Source organism: Pseudophryne corroboree, chromosome 7, assembly GCF_028390025.1.
Source record: "Pseudophryne corroboree isolate aPseCor3 chromosome 7, aPseCor3.hap2, whole genome shotgun sequence".
NCBI classification, from domain to species: Eukaryota; Metazoa; Chordata; class Amphibia; order Anura; family Myobatrachidae; genus Pseudophryne; species Pseudophryne corroboree.
The window spans coordinates 202,217,053-202,239,292 of NC_086450.1; the positions used below are offsets into that span (position 1 = coordinate 202,217,053).

The window sequence follows — 22,240 nt, forward strand, 5'->3', positions numbered from 1 at the left end:
CGGGGGAGAGCCAGGGAGGGACACAGGAGAGGCGCGCGATGTGCGCTCTGTGTCCCTCCTTACAGCAGCGGAGGGAAGGAGACCGCAGATTGACATGCGGACGCTCGTCCGCATGTCAATCTGTGCAAAGTCAGTGGCGCCCCCGCAGCCCCTCGCCCCCAAGCCACCGCGAGGACTGCGGGGGCAGTAGTTACGCCACTGGGACATACCATATTCTAGGTCACCATTTCATAGGGGAAGTTATGCATAATTATGGGGATATAAGTTTACGGTGATTTTAGCAGTTCTGGGAGGTTCCAAGCTTTAATTAAATAACCAGAACTTCAGCAGGAAGTTAAGTGACATCATCCAATGTGTGATGCTCTGCTGATAAAAGGCATGAGCACCTTTTGTTCTAGGTTCAAACTGAGAGATCAATGACATGTTGAAGTTTAACCTGCATTCCCTCCATTTCTTACTGATACTTAGGACAGATTTTCTGCATGCTAGTCTGTAAATTTTCCTTTTTCCTTTGCAATCCATGGGTGTCCTTTGTAAACATTTTTTTGTAACATCCTTTTCTAAATAAGCATTGTACCTTTTTGTAAATAAGGTATTCCTTTGTAAGTTTTTCATATATGCTTCAGAACCCAATGCCTTGAATAGATTGTTAGACCACTAGGCTATGCTATAAACCATTATTACAGTAATTGCCAAAGTAGGGGGCTTACCATTGGACTGTGTGGACGTCTGGGTCCCCCAGCCTACACACAAATGTTATAACGGTGTTGGGGGACCTGTGATCCCTTTAATGATTCACTGGTGGTGGCAGATAATGTATGGAATTATGGTACTCTGACCACAGTGCTAAATGTCCAACAGTATGGTACACAGACAAATAGCGAGGTCCATCACAACACCGAGTATTCATATTTCCTGCCTAAATGTGCAGAGGTTGTATTTTCTCCCCATGTTCACATGGGGATCCTCCAAGTGCTCTAGTTTCCTCCCACAATACAAAATATACGGATAGTTTATTTGGTTCACAACAAAAAATGAACCCTAGTGTGAATGTGTGTGTGTGTACATTTGATAGGGAATATAGATTGTAAGCTCCACTGGGGTAGGGACTGATAGGAACAGGGCCAGTGCTAGGGTGTTCGGCGCCCCCCTGCAAACTATAAATTTGCACCCTCCCATATTCCTTTGGCGCGCGCCGGGAAAAGGGGTGTGTTCTCACAAGTAAGGGGCATGGCCATACAATAGTACCCCCATTTAAAATTACGCCACAATGTAGCACAATCTTATTAATCTTATGCGTAATGCCCTACCCGTAGTAGTAGCGTCCTTATATGTAATGCACCCCTGTAATAGTAGCATCCTTATACATAATGCCCCCCAGTAGTAGTAGTGTCCTTACACATAATGCCCCCCAGTAGTAGTAGCGTGCTTATACATAATGCCCCCCAGTAGTAGTAGTGTCCTTATACATAATGCCCCCCCAGTAGTAGTAGCATCCTTACACATAATCCCCCCCAGTAGTAGTAGCATCCTTATACATAATGCCCCCCCGTAGTAGTTGTGTCCTTATACATAATGCCCCCCCCAGTAGTAGTAGCATCCTTATACATAATGCCCCCCAGTAGTAGTAGCGTCCTTATACGTAGTGCATGCCCAGTAGTAGACGCGTCTTTATACGTAATACCCCCCAGTAGTAGTAGCGTCCTTATATGTAGTGCACCCCCAGTAGTAGTAGCGTTCTTACATGTAATGCCCCCCCAGTAGTAGCGTCGTTATACGTAATTCCCCCCTAGAAGTAGTAGCGTCCTTATACGTAATGCCCCCCCAGTAGTAGTAGCGTCCTTATACGTAGTGCACCCCCAGTAGTAGTAGCGTCCTTATACGTAATGACCCCCCAGTAGTAGTAGCGTCCTTATACGTAATGCCCTCCCAGTAGTAGTAGCGTTCTTATACGTAATGCGCCCCCAGTAGTAGTACCGTCCTTATACATAATGCTCCGCCCAGTAGTAGCATTGTTATACTCAATGCCCTCTCAGTAATAGTAGCGTCCTTATACATAATGACCACAAGTAGTAGTATCGTCCTTATACGTAATGCCCCCCCCCAGTAGTAGTAGCGTCCTTATACGTAGTGCACCCCAGTAGTAGTATCGTCCTTATACGTAATGCCCCCCCCACAGTAGTAGTAGCGTCCTTATACGTAATGCCCCCCCCCCAGTAGTAGTAGCGTCCTTAACCGTAATGCCCCCCCAGTAGTAGTAGCGTTCTTACATGTAATGCCCCCCCAGTAGTAGCGTCGTTATACGTAATGCCCCCCCAGTAGTAGCGTCCAAAAAGCACGCGCACAGACATACCTCACACACACACACACACACACACACACACACACACACACACAATTCACGCATATATACACACACACACACTTCTCTCTCACCCTCCACTTACCTAAGCCAGTCTCCCTCTGTACAGCAGCCTGGTCTGTGTAGCTCCGCCCCCTTCTGTGCCGTTTAGCCACGCCCCTTCCGTCCTGTGTAGCTCCGCCCCCTTCTGTCCCGTACTCGGCGCTGTCACACAGCACAGGTGAGGGGAGGGGAGGGAGGAGGCTTTTCATGCTGCAGGTGCCCGCTGCCAGTGCCTGTCATACAGTGACAGACACAGCACTGGCAGCAGCACCAGCAGGAGGGGGGACAGGACGGCGCAGCAGGGAAGGGATGCAAAGCAGGGGAAGCGCCTATCCGTCCCAGCGCCTCCCTGCACTGCATCCCTTTGCTGAGCGGGTAGCGCCGGGCCTGGATGGGAATGGGCAAATATTCTCTGTAAAATGCTGCGGAATGTGTGTGCGCTATAAAAATAATAAAATAATTATAATAGAAAAGAAATATGACTGTGATGTTAAGTGAATTGAAAAAAATGTTTTTTTTTCTGCTTTAATTCTGTTTATTTCAGTGACTCTTTAAACATTACACATTTAAGTCACAGAATTCCAATGGTGTAAACTGGGATTCATTTGTGAAGATTAGTCATGAGAGCATGTCATTAAAAAGTTGTCTTCATTTACCATTCACACTGTCGGAAGTGATTGTCATAGCACGCAGTGACAATAATAGTAATTGTGTATTATTTGTATCATTTGTAACTGTATTTTTTCCTTAACCCCTTCAAAGGCACAGAGTGTGGAAACTGACAAGTAACCTTATTTATATAATGCTGGTAACCTTTTTGCATCATCCAACGGTAACATTTTTTTTCCATAGCAAACAGGACATTGATACTGCGTCATGTGACAGACATTTTTTTTCTTTCCGTTTCAATTTAATATCCTTTCGTTTTGTCTGTGAAATAGAAAAGACAAATGGATTTCTATTTTGGATGGGACTGTGGAACAGATGTATGTGTGCAGCACTGCCAACACTGTCAAATGTCTCAGACGGAAAAAAGCTTAAAAGATCTTGTGCTGGCAGAAGACGGCCCAGAGAAACCAAGTGCGTGTGATTTAAGATTACTCTACATGAACTGAAGTGTATGATAATGTAAGTGTAGAACTTTATGTTGCATAACTGACATGGTTGTTCAACTGCCGGATCAATGCAACAACTCTATTCTGACTTTCCTTTAGTGCAGTCAGTTGGCACATCATGCGTTTTTGGAAGACACAGGAGCACAGGGCACAATATTAATGGGAGCTTATTAACCAGGATTTTCCAGAATACATTATAAGTTCATTGTTGTTAGAGCTGTATTTAAAGTAAATGTCACCTACATATTACACAGTAATGGGTTTATTTTCTGAACTCTGTTTTTTTTTTTTTTTTTGCATGAAGTTAGACTTCTAGGATGATACAGTAAGACTTATAGTATAAGTTAGACTTGTAGTATACAGTATGAATATTCATTTGCAGAGATGAGCAAAACTGCAGCAAAAGTGCAAATCAAATGTTAAGTTACAATGTTACTGCACTATTCAGCTGCATATGGTGCTTGTGCTTGGACTGGGAATGCGTAAGGCCAAATCCTCGAAAATTTTAGGTCAAAATGCTTTATTAACAAAGCTGGTAGAAGGTTTTTTGGCACCTGAGACAGAGCTTTTTTCCAGGCGATGGCGTCACTAATGGTTGCTGGAGGGCGCAGGCCGCACTGTGTGACACCATGGTTGATTGCCATTTACTCCTGTAAATTACCAGATTTTTGTTACAACCAACCAGATGGGACAGATAATCTTAAAGTGTGTATTCAGCTTTAGTGTATTCTTATTATACCCATATTTTTGCAGTCTAAATTAAATTTACTGTGCCTTTATGCAAGTTTCTTATTGGCTTCTTATTTCAAAGGAACATTCTCCTCTTATCCTTGCTGTCTCCCTGTTGTCTGCCTGAGCCAGCGGGCACTAAGACCCACTGCGGCTCTCACAGCAGGTCCATCCTGCATCATTTTCTACTGCGTGGCAATGCCATGTGTCTCACCCCTGGTGTCTTATAGATGTGGATGCCTGCTTGCTTTACCAGACCCTGAAACAGATACAAGGACTGCAGAAGGCTGCTTTACCACCAATGCCCCTGCTACCACACACTAAGGTATAGATCCTGAAAGTGCATGCTGCACCAGTCTGTCACACTACAATGCCCAGTATACAGTACACTGCTTGCTATTTGGATAGCTACTGTAACAGCTTTTAACTGCATTATTACCACTGTGCATTACCACTGCCTGTGATCCTGCTGTTAACTTATCTGCGCTTATCTGCGCCTGGTTAGCTTGGATGGAACATAGCGTTGCAGCAGCATACTGTAGGTATCAGAGTGACCAGGGACTGGAACACAGCATTGCAGCAGCATACTGTAGGCATCAAAGTGACCAGGGACCAGAGGGTGAGTGACCAGGGACTTCAGGTCCATCCTGACCACACATGGTCCCATCTCCAATGACCCTTTCCTTCCCAGCCCACTCCACACCTGACTCAACCCCTTCTATATGTGCTACTAAATGTTTCTTTCTTTTTACCCTTTGGCTACAATTTTGTAAAAGTACCTCTCTACCTGTGACACTCGGGTAAGTATCACAGAAGCTACATCTTGCTGTTAAGTATTTGTTAACTCAGCTCAGTCAATGAAACAGAACAATATTTTAAAAGTTTTATTTCACAGGAACCTGTCGGTGAAGTCTTTACTTGCTGTAAAAGCTTTGAAATGGTCAACACAATCATTGGATACTTAAAATGAATACAATATACATGAAATTCTTGTATGCCATACTTCACTTACTACTACATCAATCCGATTTCAGAACCATGCACTTTGTATATACAGTACACAATGCAGCAAAAAATCACAGAATTTACTATCAACAGTTAACAATCTTATCAAACTAATAAAGGCAATTCAAAACAATCACATATAGATTACACTACTAATGGGGCCCCATATACTAGTTTAAGTTTGTTAAATAGTTCTCATTGGAGTACTCTTTTAAATATTACTAAAGTTCCATAGTATATTGCCTGGTTATTCAAGTTCATAGTCTTATGGTGGCCATACATTAGGACGACCAGCATCCGATCCCTCATACAATTTCCCTTCAATCCCCCGTGGAACCCATCGCACATGATTTGGCTTTTTTAAAAATAAGATGTGCATACAATCGTGCATATGATCGTAAGACCCATCATAAACCCCCATATGACGGATTGTATCATGATCAATTGTATGCCTCAGGAAAAGCACACAACCATCTGACAGATGTGAGCTAAATTTAAATAATGGGGTGGCCTTCACTAAGGGGTATATAAAGCAGGCTCCATTGCCTGGCTTTTTACAAAGTGCATTATACTGCTTGTATCCTGTATTCTGTGAAGAAGGCAGTTCTGTGATGTATTCTGTGTGAATGTAATGTGGTGATGTATTCTGTGGTGATATCCAGAGCCAGGACACCAAGTTCTGGAGGGCCATCCCTGCTGAGGAGAGGCTCGTGGCTACGCTGCACTACTTGGCTACAGGACGCTCGTTTGAGGACCTCAAGTTTGGGACCTGCATCTCCGCTCAAGCTTTGGGGGCATTATCCATGACACCTGCAAGGCTATCATCAAGTTGCTGCAGTTCCATTATTGTAGGGTAAGTTAATAAAAAAAACATACACCACACCATTTTAAAACTGAAACATGAAAAATATTCACCAGTCAGTCTGACTGGTGATCTGTATACATGCACATGCTGGAGTCTGTGCAAATTTTCTAGTGGAGTTCTTGATCACCAGTAAAATAATATCTTACCTGTATTTGGGCATTTGTAGATGCCATTTATATACCATACTGGGATTTTTAACCTAATGCATTCTAAATCCTTATACCAAACGAACCCCTATTAAGCCTTCAAAACTGAATCAGAAGATTGGTTGCTTTTAGTTAACTCTCTAAAGATCCAATTGATTTGTGCCCCTGATGAAGTCATAAAGATGAAACACGTAGGATCATCAATCTATGGGGGTCATTCCGAGTTGTTCGCTCGCTAGCAGATTTTAGCAGCTTTGCACACGCTAGGCCGCTGCCCTCTGGGAGTGTATCTTAGCTTAGCAGAATTGCGAACGAAAGATTAGCAGAATTGCGAATAGAAATTTCTTAGCAGTTTCTGAGTAGCTCCAGACCTACTCACAGATTGCGATCAGCTCAGACCGTTTCGTTCCTGGTTTGACGTCACAAACACGCCCGTTTCTCCAGACACTCCCACGTTTTTCCCTGTCACGCCTGCGTTTTTCCGCACACTTCCAGAAAACGGCCAGTTTCCGCCCAGAAACACCCACTTCCTGTCAATCACACTCCGATCACTTCAACGATGAAAAATCTTTGTTCGGACGTGAGTAAATCTACTAAATTTTGTGCTAAAATACTAACCGCATGCGCACTGCGTACCATGCGCATGCGCATTTTTGCCTTAATCGCTCCGTTGCGAAAATCGTCAACGAGCGAACAACTCGGAATGACCCCCTATATCCATTGTGTTATTGAAATAATAATCTCTACCTAGAGATCACACCTTTGTTAAGGTGAGGGGAGCTTTATACCTTCGATTGTATAATGACATGTATATGGATTTGTTTGGTATTGTGACTTTCCACGATTTTTTATTTCAATTAAATCAATATTTTCATACTAATCATTTTTACCTCTATGGGGATTTTTTTGGTGAGAGAGTTCTTGTCCTAGGGTACCATATACCAAAGGAAGATCCTTGGTACATCGAATATATATGATCTTTTGCCTGAGGTGGATTCATTCACCACTTTAACCTATACTGAATCTACAGTGATATAAGTATTAGCGCACTGGGATATTTGTACTATTATTATGTGATATTTTAAGGTCCTAACTAACAGAGGTCCTATCCACAGTGCTGCTTTCTAGCGCAAATTCAGAAATAATTTTTAAAATGAAAAATGTTTTGTTTAAAACTTTGCAAAATATTATGTGGGCAGCACAGCTGCTTAAAAGTGTTTAGAAAAATAATATACTGTATATATATTGCTAAATAAAATGCACAATAAAAGTATTAAAATGTAAAATTTGGTTTAACTATACCAACATGGCACATATGTGGTATGTACAAGTATGTACAAGTATCCCAATCCCTGATAAATATGCTGCGGTCAGCTGCTCAGGTTGGACCATGATACACATGCTGCAGGTGCCTTCTCAATGGCCCCGGCTACATTGAGCGGCACCTGTAGCATGTACTGTATATCATTGCCCTTCCTCAATCTGTGCCAACAACATTGAGCAGCAGTCAGCAGAATACCAATCAGGGATTACGATACTTGCACTTGGCCAGGAGGACCCAATGCCCACATGACACATATTTGGTATACAGATGTAGGTTTGCAAAAAGTATGTACAAGTATCCCAATCCCTGATAAATATGCTGCGGATGGCTGCTCGGTGTGATGGACTCAGATTTCAGGTTGTACCACGATACGCATGCTGCAGGTGCTTTCTCAAAGGCCCCAGATCCATTGAGCAGCACCTGCAGCATGTGTATCATTGACCTTCCTGAGTCTGTGCCAACAACACCAGTCAGCAGCAGTCAGCAGCATACCAATCAGGGATTATAATACTTGCACTAGACTAGGGGCGGGGTGCATCACAGGCTTAATAGGTCTGGACTGTCCTCCTTAGATTCAGTGACGTGCGGTGAGGTCAGTGGCTGGGGAGGCACTGGCAGCTAACCCCCCTCCCCCCCACACACACACCCCCATAGAGGGGAGAGAAAGAGATTAGTCCCCAACACATCACTAAAACCAGCACCAGCCAGAACCAGCCAGGGGGGATAATGCAATAGCAGGGGAGACACTCAGTGTGGGGATCCCCCTGCCATAACATTAACAGCCCTCCAAGCCAGTCAGCCCAGGGCTGGAATTCCTCAGAAAGTGGGGCCCCCCAAAAATAATAATGGGGTCCCCCCTCCCGAGCAACAACCAGCACTTGGCTGATAGCCCAGTGCTATGCCCCAAACTCATGGTGGCTATGGGCGGTGGCTGTTAAGCTCTTTTGCTTAGCCACCGCCCATCCAGGACTTCCACAGCGTCTTCTTTGGTCAAAAACTTTTAGCAGTACCTAGAATCTCCCATAATTCATCTGGGGGTCGAGCTTTTAGTCATGCGGCTCCGACTCTATGGAACTCACTTCCCCGGACAGTGCGAGAGGCCCCAACTATAGAATCCTTCAAAAGTAGACTCAAGACTTTCCTTTTTACTCAAGCATTCCCATAATTGTCCCTTTAGTATCTCCATGCTTCTGTATTTTATGAAAATCTGTTCTGTACTTCATTATTTTCTGTACTATATTATGCTATGTATCTGTTAAGCGCCTTGAGTCCTATTGGAGAAAGAGCGCTATATAAATAAAATTATTATTATTAATTATTATGCTTTCTTCAGGAGCTCTTCACTGCTCCTCCTCCGCCGACGGACTGATGCCGCTGCCTTGTGCTGACTTATTTAGTTCAGCCGGAGGGAGCAGGGCGATGACACAGCGAGCCATTTTATAAACTGGTACCGCTCCACTGCCAAACTCTGCAGAATGGCAAGCCGCTAATACTATTATCTCCTCCGTGTCCCACGGCCACCGCTGCCCGCACCTCTGCCACATCCCACACAGTGATGACAGCGGATCCAGTGACGGATCCGCTGGCCAATCACTGTGGCCTCACTGACAGGGGCATGCTTTCATGGGTTGAAAGCACGTCCCTGTATGAAAGCGGCACCTCTAATGGTGCCGCATTCCAATGTATTTTCAAAGGACTTTTACTGCCCATGGCTTGGCCCCGCCCCTGCTCCCCGCTCTGGCCCCTTTCCCATTGACAAAGGGAGGCACCACAATCGGTGCCTCCCAACCCCATTTACACACTGTGATAATGATTAGATTAATATAAAGAAGAGATACTTATGACACAGAATATGTGTCATAAGTATCTACTTTGTATTATTTTAATCATTAATGACAGGGGAGGCACTGCCTCCCCTGCCTCCCCTGACTGCACATCCCTGCTTAGATTCCAGTATGGTCTAGAATTCACAAGAGTAGGTGTCACGCTCGGCGTAAGTTGGGATTCCGACAACTGAGATTTGACTGAAGGGACAGCTGCCTGCGAGGAGAATAAATGAGGTGGCTGAATGTAATTCCTCTTCATGGGGTGGAGGCCCAAATAAGTGTTAGCGTTGGCAGGAGGGTGTAAGGAATAAAGAGGACTCCATAGGAAGATAACTGTAGTTTTAATGAATAACAGGCTATACACAAATACTTGAGAAATTAAAAGAAACTGAATTAGAGAACTGGAGTCTATGGTTATACGCAGGGGCGGAAGTCCGGGAGGCAGCGGAGTCGGCTGCCGCCGGGCTCCTGACCCGCAGAGGGCGCCTCGCAGTGGCGCCTCTGACATTACACAGATTGACATGCGGACGAGCGCCCGCATGTCAATCTGATGTCTCCCTCCCTGCTGTGTTGGAGGGACATGGAGCGCATCGCGCGTCTCCTGTGTCCCTCCCTGGCTCTCTCCCGGCCGGTCTAAGGAAGTGCCATTCGTGAGCTCTGATTGGCTCACGAACCGGCACTTCCTGTATTAGACCGGCCGGGGGAGAGAGCCAGGGAGGGACACAGGAGACGCGCGATGCGCTCCATGTCCCTCCAACACAAGGGGGGAGCAGGCACTGGGGGCATATACCTGGTACTGGGGGGCATATACCTGGCACTGGGGGGGGGAGGAGACCTGGCACTGGGGGGCATATACATGGCACTGGGGGGCATATACCTGGCACTGGGGGGGAAGACCTGGCACTGGGGGGCATATACCTGGCACTGTGGGGTATATACCTGGCACTGTGGGGTATATACCTGGCACTGTGGGGCATATACCTGGCACTGGGGGGGGAAGACCTGGCACTGGGGGGCATATACCTGGCATTGGGGGGCATATACCTGGCACTGGGGGGCATATACCTGGCACTGGGGGGGGGAGACCTGGCACTGGGGGGCATATACATGGCACTGTGGGGGAAGACCTGGCACTGGGGGGCATATACCTGGCACTGGGGGGGAAGACCTGGCACTGGGGGGCATATACCTGGCACTGTGGGGCATATACCTGGCACTGGGGGGCATATACCTGGCACTGGGGGGGAAGACCTGGCACTGGGACGGGGGGCATATGTGGCACTGGGGAGGGGGGTATATTTGGCACTGGGGGCATATACCTGGCACTGTGGGGGAAGACCTGGCACTGGGGGGCATATACCTGGCACTGGGGGGGGAGACCTGGCACTGGGGCGGGGGGCATATGTGGCACTGGGGAGGGGGGTATATTTGGCACTGGGGGCATATACCTGGCACAGTGGGGGAAGATCTGGCACTGGGGGCATATGGGGGAAGATCTGGCACTGGGGGCATATACCTGGCACTGGGCGCATATACCTGGCCCTGTGGGGGAATATCTGGCACTGGGGGCATATACCCGGCACTGTGGGGGGAATATCTGGCACTGGGGGCATACACCTGGCACTGTGGGGGAATATCTGGCACTGGGGGCATATACCTGGCCCTGTGGGGGAATATCTGGCATTGGGGGCATATGCCTGGCACTGTGGAGAAATATCTGGCACTGGGGGCATATAGCTGGCACTGAGGGGGCATAGGTGGCACTGTGGTGGAATATTTGGCACTGTGGGGGAGCAGGCACTGAGGGGGCATATGTGGCACTGGGGGGGTATATTTGGCACTGGGGGCATGTACCTGGCACTGGAGGCATATACCTGACACTGTGGGGGAATATCTGGCACTGGGTGCATATACCTGGCACTGTGGGGGAATATCTGGCACTGAGGGCATATGTGGCACTGGGAGCACGGCCCTAGCAACACGCACTACCCCCTAGCAATGAGCATGACACCCAGTGCATGAACCCCCTGGCAACGAGCATGACACCCTGAGCATGAAACCCCTGGCACCGTGCATGGAACCGCTGGCAACGAGCATGACACCCAGTGCATGAAACCCCTGGCAACGAGCATGACACCCTGAGCATGAAAACCCCTGGCACCGTGCATGGAACCAAGAGCATGAAACTGCTGGCAACGAACATGACACCCAGTGCATGAAACCCCTGGCAACGAGCATGACAACCTGAGCATGAAAACCCCTGGCACCGTGCATGGAACCAAGAGCATGAAACCCCTGGCAACGAGCAGGTAATTTAAAAGTAATTAGAAGCCTTACTGTAGAACTTAATGTATAATGGGCATTACGGTGTGTGGCATAATGTATCACGGACATTGCGGTGTGTGTCATAATGTGTCGGGCATTACGGTGTATGGTATACTATATCGCGGGCATTGTGATATGTGGTATAATGTCTCAGGCTCATTGTGGTGTGTGTTATACTGTGTCAAAGACATTGTATGTGCTATAATGTATCAAGGGCATTGCAGTGTGTAGCATAATGTATAACGGGCATTGTGATTCCTGTCATAATGTGTCACAGGCATTACGGTGTGTGGTATAATGTATCAGGGGCATTGCAGTGTGTAGCATAATGTATAACGGGCATTACGATTCCTGTCATAATGTGTCGGGGGCATTACGGTGTGTGGCATAATGTGTCGGGGGCATTATGGTGTGTTCATATTGTGTCATGTGCATTATTGTGTGTGGCATAATGTCTAAGGGCCACTGCAGTATGTGGCATAATGTATACTGGGCATTACTATAAGGAGGAAAAATTACAAATAATGTAAGGGGCATGAATCAGGATTAATTTTCTTTCCCGCCTGGGCGTGCAGGTTGGAAAACTGGGGTATAACGCAGTCTTTTCCTGCAATGTTACACCCCTTTATGGTAAGCCATGCCCATCCCAATGAAGCCACACACTCTATACTGCCAATTATGGAGGGGGGGGGGGGGGGCGAATAATTTTTTGGCTTGGGGGAGAAAAATTTCTAGTTACGTCACTGAACTGACTCATTCCTGTAAGCCGCCACTACAGCGCAAACCCCAGGAGAGTACGCTGGTGCGCGCCTGCTGTGGGAGGTAGGAGAGGAGCTGCTGCTACCGTTGCCCCGCTGCTGTGGGGAAGGGGGGGACGGGACGGATGGACACACGTGCGAGGCGGTGTTTAAGAGCTGGTACCACGCTTGCCTTGTATTCCACATCCTAATTGCGCTCTGCCTCTGGTAATTGGGGAGGAGAGTAGAGCCTTCTTTCACTACACAAGGTATCCATCTATGCTCCCTTTCTCCCTGCATAAGTGCACTGCCAGTATACTGTATGTATGTTTGTATATATAGATTGAGGTAGGGGTCTGGCACAGCCACATAATAGACTAATACATTGGGTGCCCTCACAGCAAAGTAGTTTAGCAAAATAGAGGTGGTGCGGCACTCCAATGATTTGCACACTGACACCAATTGAAGTAGTGCAACGTTTCAATGCCCGTTTAATGAATCTGCATTTTTGTCATATATACAATGACCCCCATTCTGCCTCATCCCGTCCTCCAGACCTCTGTTACTCCATCGGCCCCCCCCCCCCCCCCATTTGCCAAGTCCTTCTGCCCGCCCGCGACCATCCCTCCCCATCTTCCTCCCATAATTAATTGTCCTCCCGCAGGGAATACATATGTTTTACCGACAGACGGGATGCCGTCTGTCAGCATCCTGACAGCAGCATCCCGTCCGTCAGAATTCTGGCAGGGGGCGTGCGCAATGAAGGCCCTTGCTTGTTGCGCTCGCAACGCAGTGGTCTCGGTGGTTCCCATCCCACTCTATTGGTGTTGTGGACACCCACGAATGGGAATAAGACCTGTGAGACGGTATTCTGGTGTCGGTATCCTGACCGCTAGGAATCCCGACAGCCAGCAAAATGATTGCCTCCCCTCCCGCAGTATCGGTCACATAATAGACTCACTTTCAGCTCCAGGCCCATGTGGACCCCAAACTGGCACTGGTCTGCAGGGATGTATCATTGGCACAAGGTTAAAAATGCAGCCAAACCTCCAAAAATGCAGTTTTCAGAGGTTTGGCGGCTTACTACTTATCCACCAAGCCTAGACCCCAGGGCTTGGATGCGGTGGGCAACACCATCTTTAGATGGGCTTCTATCACATTACCCATTGGACCCCTCCCAGCACCCCCTAGTGGGGCGCATCAGCCCACGCATGCACAGATAGGACTCCGGATCATACACCGGGAAGTTCTACTGTATCATGGCAAAGAATAGCTCTCACCGCAAGAGCTGTCCTTTGGAAATTTCTTCATGCATACGCCATTATGCTTGCAAAGAATGGCAGGATATATATATATATAAATATATATATATAGCCTGCAGGATCAATATTGGTGTGGTGTGTATGTATATATATATATATATATATATATATATATATATATATATATAAAAAAAATTTTTTTGCCTCTATATAGGGGGGCACCTGTATTTATATTGCCTCCGGGCGTCTAGGACGAACTTACGCCACTGGTTATACGACTTGAAGAATGAAGCTGAAGCACTCCAGTAATGAAGAACTGAAGGACTGTGGTTCATGATTAGAAGTCGAGGCTGAAGAACACTGGTTTTGAAGAACTGAAAGATTGTGGTTTATGATTGAAAGATGAGGTTGAAGAACTTTGACTTTGAAGAAGTGGATGCTGTGGTTGGTGATTGAAAGACGAGGCTGAAGAACTTTGACTCTGAAGAAGTAGATACTGTGGTTTGTGATTGAAAGACGAGGCTGAAGAACTTTGACTTTGAAGAAGTGGAGACTGTGGCTTGAGATGGGAAGACGTCTGCGGAAACCACCGTTAGCACCTGAAGCACCTCTACGATCTGGGGCCCCATGAGTGCTTCCACGAGTGGTGACGGGTTTAGACAACAGGACTGCAGCAGCATTAGGTAACCGACGGATGAGAGCAATCAGGACAAGGACACCAGAAGCAACCTGGGAGCACAGAGCTAGAGAAACTTTCACAAGAAAGTAACTTGAAGCACTGGCACTCTCCCTCTGAGCCAGCCCCCCTTTGTAAGGGGAAATCACACAGGATTGGCTGGACACAGAGTGGGAACTTCATTGGAAATTCTCTGGTCTACAACATGGCTGCCCCCAGCACAGGAGACATACTCACCTGTAGCACACAGCTTTAGCCCAGCTCCGGCCTCTCACACACTGAGGCTGTGTCACCACTAGAGGACCCTGCTGCAGCGACCCCCGCCACTGCGCCCGGCTCTCCGGACCCCCTGGCCCTTGTAAGCTGCACACCTGTCTAGGAGGACCTGCTGCCAGCAGTTCCTTGTCGCCGCAGCTACGCCAACCACTGGCATGGCAACCCCCAGGAGCCCCCGCCAGTGGCAAGGCTCCGAATACTGACAGTAGGAGGGTGGTGCAGCAGGTTGGCTGAAGGAGGTTGCTGGAACAGCATCTTGTGTGGGGGATATGTGGGGGACACACCTTGATTGGAGGAGCTGGGGGCACCTTGGTTGGAGGTGCTGGGAGGTAGAGCACTTTGGTAGGAGTAGGTGGGTGTGGGCACACTGTGGTAGGAGGTAGATGGGGAAGCTGGTTGGCAGAAGGTTGGTGTGGGAGCTGGTTGGTAGGATGTGGATGGGGTAGCTGGTTGGTAGGATGTGGGTGTGTAGTCGGGCATTGGTGGTAGGTAAGTCCGAGAGTATGGTTAGGTGGAATAGTAGGGAGTTTGCATGGGGGTACTAGAGCTGGGGGACGAACAGTGGGTTCAGATGTGAATTTTGTTTCTATGGTGATGAGACTGTTGCACCCTTTGAAAATAAGCTTCGACATGAGACGCTAAAATAGCAGCCTCTGTTGCATGTCCATGGCTCTGTGAGCATTTGCGACATGTGAGACAAAGGAGTCCCTTTTGTCATTTGCCTTGAGTAAAGCTGCTCTTGCTTGGGTCCTCCTCCGTGTTATTCTGTTTTTTCAAGCGCTGCTTCTTGGGCAGGGGGGGTGATCTGACTCATTGTGGGACTGGGGTCAGGTGTGCTGGGAATGGTACTGTAGGTGTCTGTTAAAAAAAGTAAAAAGACAAGCATGCATTAATATATAATTTTCATTTACAGTTCCCTACAAGCATGGAAGAGTGGATAGCAATTGCAGATAAGTTTGACAGGCGTTGGCATTTCCCTAACTGCGGAGGAGCTATTGACGACAAGCACATTCGCATTACCCCACCTGCCAACAGCGTGTCATTCTACTATAATTACAAGGGATACTTCAGCATGGTGCTAATGGTGGTGGTGAACGCTAACTATGAGTTTCTGTGCGTAGATGTTGGGAAGAATGGGCGTGCTTCTGACAGTGGCTCTTTTAAGAACATGGCATTCTACAACCAGTTCACCACCAAGACCCTGCATTTGCCATCTAGAGAGGCAATAAAACATGGCCTAAACTATGTATTCGTTGCTGACGAGGCCTTTGCCCTCCATGAGAATGTCATGAAGCCATTCCCACAAAGGGTCCTCAATAAAGAAATTACCGCCTTAGGGATCTTGAGCAACCAATTCCAGATCTTCCATATGGCAATTCATTTAAAGGTGGAGAAGATTGACTTGGTGGTTACTGCCTGCTGTGTCCTGCACAAGAAAGCCACACAACAAAGGACAGTGGCCACAGTTGTGTTGGAAGACCCAGAATATCCAGAAGAGGTTGCTCAGTTCCCCTCAGTGGCGGGACGACCAGTGTGCGAAACTGGGACTGCTCTAGCCAAAAAAGTCAGAGTGGAATATATGGCCTACTTCAACGAGGATGGTGTGGTGCTGTGGCAGGAAGAGTAAATATGATAAAGAGAAGGGGAAGTGGAGGATACTGTGGAACAATTGTCTGGCGTATGAGTTTGCTAGGACTGTATTTACTGAAGAGGTATCAGGCGATTCAACAATATCCTCTTCCTCGGCGCTGGCCTCCTCACTCTCAGCCATGACTGTCATCGATCTCTGGACTGGTTCCTGATGGACAAGAAACATGAGCTGGTTGTAGTACCACAAGTTTGTCTTGTAGACATCCTCAGTCCTCACTCCTGACCTCTTGGACTCTTCTATTTTCTTATGTTCCTTCAGAAACACAGTCAATAGATTTTGAATCTTCTTGCACACCCAGATGACGGATGTCGCGTCATGGAAGGTTTGCTGTATGCAGCAAGCTCCTCATACAGTCTGCCTAGGTTCTCTTCACCTAGTTTGGATTTAACTAACCACAGGCTTTCATTCTGCTGGTATAGGTTGATGAACCCAGTAATAAAATCATGCTCTGCATCAAGTGACAAAACTAGAAATAAAAGAGAGACATTTATATTGATGGACATGGGGCCTACTTCAGGTTGGATCTCAGTGTGTGATCCAACCGTAAATTCTGAGAAAAAGATGCGGGCGCATGCGCAGTGCCCATCCTGCTCATGCACCTGCATTTTCTGCGGGGGGGGGTTCAGAAAATGCGACGCCCCTGCCTGTCAATCAGTTGTGGGGTGGCAGTGGCAAACGCAGGATATCTAGAAGGGGGTTTCCAAATGCAATCCACAATCTCCCACTCTGCGGAACACGGAATACAATATTAATATTTGAGACTATAGATGGTCTATAGTATAGGCTGTATCAAACATATTTAATATAAATAAGATAATGTAAGTGGTCAGGAAAAGGTTAAACATACCATAATAAATAAACAAATACACAAACATAATAGAACCAGTACTGCACTTTCTAAGCACACATTCTCCCACCTCATGGTAAGGTTCCTGTCTCTTCTTCCTGATAGCTATTTTCTGGTCCAGTGCACTGATTGAGGCCTCAGAAGCAGAAGAAGCTTATAACCCTGGGCATGTGCAGCAGCTTAAACTGCATGATGTGGCAGCAGGTCTAGTAATTGTATTATATACCATTGCAATTGTTGTCATAATTTGAGCCACTTGCCAAGAAGAGGGGTTTTCCAGGCAACTGGAACCCCCCCCCTGCATTTACCTATGCATGACTTCCCATGTCTAGCCTTAGAAGTGTAAGTAAACACCAGCGGATGGCCTGAGACACAGTTATACACACTCATACTGGTCATGGAGTGGAGGCATGCAGGTCGCCAGCTATTGGTTGTATGCAGGTAGTTGTGCAAGCGGAGCCAGTCTCTCTGGTGGCATGTAATCAATCACAGTAATATTGCAGGTCTCACGGAGCTAAGTGAAAAACATCTGTCTTCCACTGTGGCGCTCTAACACAGTGTTAAGATGGCGTCCCATATACACAGAACAAATGATGGTGGCCATCTTGGTATGGGATTGACACTTCCTTTGAGGAACAAACATGAAGCATGCACAGTAGTGATCTACATCTTTAGCAAGCTGTATGCTGATTTTGCACAGCAATTTGGAAGCCATGCAGGACTGTCTGTGGAGGGAGGGTCTGATCGGGGAGGTTAATTTACATTTTTGCCACAATATTGAGACCATCTGCAATCTTAATTAATAAAACAAGTTTGGTTATGCTTGCCAGATTGTAAAGAGCTGGAATAAACAGGAATCCCCTCAACCCAGGAGCTCCCCAGGTTCTGTCACAGACAGGGCTGCAGGTCTCAGTTACAGCTGCTAAACAATGGGCCCCCTTATAGCCTGTATCACAGTTTATATTATATAACAGTTATTTCATATAAAAGTTTATATTATATAAAGGTGTTTTATTATCTAGAAACAAAGTTGGTCACTGGAGAAGAATGCGGCTATTACTGTATGCAAATCAGTTAACAGGTTTAATATTAGAGATGTGCACTTGAAATTTTTCGGGTTTTGTGTTTTGGTTTTGGGTTCGGTTCCGCGGCCGTGTTTTGGGTTCGACCACGTTTTGGCAAAACCTCACCGAATTTTTTTTGTCGGATTCGGGTGTGTTTTGGATTCGGGTGTTTTTTTCAAAAAACACTAAAAAACAGCTTAAATCATAGAATTTGGGGGTCATTTTGATCCCAAAGTATTATTAACCTAAAAAAACCATAATTTCCACTCATTTTCAGTCTATTCTGAATACCTCACACCTCACAATATTATTTTTAGTCCTAAAATTTGCACCGAGGTCGCTGGATGACTAAGCTAAGCGACCCTAGTGGCCGACACAAACACCGGGCCCATCTAGGAGTGGCACTGCAGTGTCACGCAGGATGGCCCTTCCAAAAAACACTCCCCAAACAGCACATGACGCAAAGAAAAAAAGAGGCGCAATGAGGTAGCTGTGTGAGTAAGCTAAGCGACCCTAGTGGCCGACACAAACACCTGGCCCATCTAGGAGTGGCACTGCAGTGTCACGCAGGATGGCCCTTCCAAAAAACACTCCCCAAACAGCACATGACGCAAAGAAAAAAAGAGGCGCAATGAGGTAGCTGTGTGAGTAAGATAAGCGACCCTAGTGGCCGACACAAATACCGGGCCCATCTAGGAGTGGCACTGCAGTGTCACGCAGGATGGCCCTTCCAAAAAACACTCCCCAAACAGCACATGACGCAAAGAAAAAAAGGGGTGCAATGAGGTAGCTGTGTGAGTAAGATAAGCGACCCTAGTGGCCGACACAAACACCGGGCCCATCTAGGAGTGGCACTGCAGTGTCACGCAGGATGGCCCTTCCAAAAAACCCTCCCCAAACAGCACATGACGCAAAGAAAAAAAGAGGCGCAATGAGGTAGCTGTGTGAGTAAGATAAGCGACCCTAGTGGCCGACACAAACACCGGGCCCATCTAGGAGTGGCACTGCAGTGTCACGCAGGATGGCCCTTCCAAAAAACACTCCCCAAACAGCACATGACGCAAAGAAAAAAAGAGGCGCAATGAGGTAGCTGTGTGAGTAAGATAAGCGACCCTAGTGGCCGACACAAACACCGGGCCCATCTAGGAGTGGCACTGCAGTGTCACGCAGGATGGCCCTTCCAAAAAACACTCCCCAAACAGCACATGACGCAAAGAAAAAAAGAGGCGCAATGAGGTAGCTGTGTGAGTAAGCTAAGCGACCCTAGTGGCCGACACAAACACCTGGCCCATCTAGGAGTGGCACTGCAGTGTCACGCAGGATGGCCCTTCCAAAAAACACTCCCCAAACAGCACATGACGCAAAGAAAAAAAGAGGCGCAATGAGGTAGCTGTGTGAGTAAGATAAGCGACCCTAGTGGCCGACGCAAACACCGGGCCCATCTAGGAGTGGCACTGCAGTGTCACGCTGGATGGCCCTTCCAAAAAACACTCCCCAAACAGCACATGACGCAAAGAAAAAAAGAGGCGCAATGAGGTAGCTGTGTGAGTAAGCTAAGCGACCCTAGTGGCCGACACAAACACCTGGCCCATCTAGGAGTGGCACTGCAGTGTCACGCAGGATGGCCCTTCCAAAAAACACTCCCCAAACAGCACATGACGCAAAGAAAAAAAGAGGCGCAATGAGGTAGCTGTGTGAGTAAGATAAGCGACCCTAGTGGCCGACACAAATACCGGGCCCATCTAGGAGTGGCACTGCAGTGTCACGCAGGATGGCCCTTCCAAAAAACACTCCCCAAACAGCACATGACGCAAAGAAAAAAAGGGGTGCAATGAGGTAGCTGTGTGAGTAAGATAAGCGACCCTAGTGGCCGACACAAACACCGGGCCCATCTAGGAGTGGCACTGCAGTGTCACGCAGGATGGCCCTTCCAAAAAACCCTCCCCAAACAGCACATGACGCAAAGAAAAAAAGAGGCGCAATGAGGTAGCTGTGTGAGTAAGATAAGCGACCCTAGTGGCCGACACAAACACCGGGCCCATCTAGGAGTGGCACTGCAGTGTCACGCAGGATGGCCCTTCCAAAAAACACTCCCCAAACAGCACATGACGCAAAGAAAAAAAGAGGCGCAATGAGGTAGCTGTGTGAGTAAGATAAGCGACCCTAGTGGCCGACACAAACACCGGGCCCATCTAGGAGTGGCACTGCAGTGTCACGCAGGATGGCCCTTCCAAAAAACACTCCCCAAACAGCACATGACGCAAAGAAAAAAAGAGGCGCAATGAGGTAGCTGTGTGAGTAAGCTAAGCGACCCTAGTGGCCGACACAAACACCTGGCCCATCTAGGAGTGGCACTGCAGTGTCACGCAGGATGGCCCTTCCAAAAAACACTCCCCAAACAGCACATGACGCAAAGAAAAAAAGAGGCGCAATGAGGTAGCTGTGTGAGTAAGATAAGCGACCCTAGTGGCCGACACAAATACCGGGCCCATCTAGGAGTGGCACTGCAGTGTCACGCAGGATGGCCCTTCCAAAAAACACTCCCCAAACAGCACATGACGCAAAGAAAAAAAGGGGTGCAATGAGGTAGCTGTGTGAGTAAGATAAGCGACCCTAGTGGCCGACACAAACACCGGGCCCATCTAGGAGTGGCACTGCAGTGTCACGCAGGATGGCCCTTCCAAAAAACCCTCCCCAAACAGCACATGACGCAAAGAAAAAAAGAGGCGCAATGAGGTAGCTGTGTGAGTAAGCTAAGCGACCCTAGTGGCCGACACAAACACCTGGCCCATCTAGGAGTGGCACTGCAGTGTCACGCAGGATGGCCCTTCCAAAAAACACTCCCCAAACAGCACATGACGCAAAGAAAAAAAGAGGCGCAATGAGGTAGCTGTGTGAGTAAGATAAGCGACCCTAGTGGCCGACACAAACACCGGGCCCATCTAGGAGTGGCACTGCAGTGTCACGCAGGATGGCCCTTCCAAAAAACACTCCCCAAACAGCACATGACGCAAAGAAAAAAAGAGGCGCAATGAGGTAGCTGTGTGAGTAAGATAAGCGACCCTAGTGGCCGACACAAACACCGGGCCCATCTAGGAGTGGCACTGCAGTGTCACGCAGGATGGCCCTTCCAAAAAACACTCCCCAAACAGCACATGACGCAAAGAAAAAAAGAGGCGCAATGAGGTAGCTGTGTGAGTAAGATAAGCGACCCTAGTGGCCGACACAAACACCTGGCCCATCTAGGAGTGGCACTGCAGTGTCACGCAGGATGGCCCTTCCAAAAAACACTCCCCAAACAGCACATGACGCAAAGAAAAAAAGAGGCGCAATGAGGTAGCTGTGTGAGTAAGATAAGCGACCCTAGTGGCCGACACAAACACCGGGCCCATCTAGGAGTGGCACTGCAGTGTCACGCAGGATGGCCCTTCCAAAAAACACTCCCCAAACAGCACATGACGCAAAGAAAAAAAGAGGCGCAATGAGGTAGCTGTGTGAGTAAGATAAGCGACCCTAGTGGCCGACACAAACACCTGGCCCATCTAGGAGTGGCACTGCAGTGTCACGCAGGATGGCCCTTCCAAAAAACACTCCCCAAACAGCACATGACGCAAAGAAAAATGAAAGAAAAAAGAGGTGCAAGATGGAATTGTCCTTGGGCCCTCCCACCCACCCTTATGTTGTATAAACAGGACATGCACACTTTAACCAACCCATCATTTCAGTGACAGGGTCTGCCACACGACTGTGACTGAAATGACGGGTTGGTTTGAACCCCCACCAAAAAAGAAGCAATTAATCTCTCCTTGCACAAACTGGCTCTACAGAGGCAAGATGTCCACCTCATCATCATCCTCCGATATATCACCGTGTACATCCCCCTCCTCACAGATTATCAATTTGTCCCCACTGGAATCCACCATCTCAGCTCCCTGTGTACTTTGTGGAGGCAATTGCTGCTGGTCAATGTCTCCACTGCTGCTGGTCA

The 22,240-nt window shown here is 47.7% G+C and overlaps 1 protein-coding gene across 7 annotated transcripts in view; it reads left to right on the top strand.

The window, feature by feature from the left end:
• The window catches only part of LOC134944978 (uncharacterized), a 283,560-nt gene that overhangs the window by 53,939 nt on the left and 207,381 nt on the right, over positions 1-22,240 (top strand). For 3 of the 7 annotated variants that reach the window (XR_010182005.1, XR_010182004.1, XR_010182006.1), the window contains exons 6-7: positions 3,346-3,532; positions 5,916-6,106. Coding sequence is in view for 4 of the 7 variants with exons in the window: in XM_063933947.1 (XP_063790017.1) it covers positions 15,616-16,317 (702 nt within the window). In the remaining 3 variants the exon portion in view is untranslated. Of the gene's footprint in view, positions 1-3,345; positions 3,533-4,351; positions 4,574-5,915; positions 6,107-15,603; positions 18,355-22,240 lie in introns of those variants that run through there. The other 4 variants (XM_063933947.1, XM_063933948.1, XM_063933950.1 and 1 more) reach the window with 3 other exon arrangements.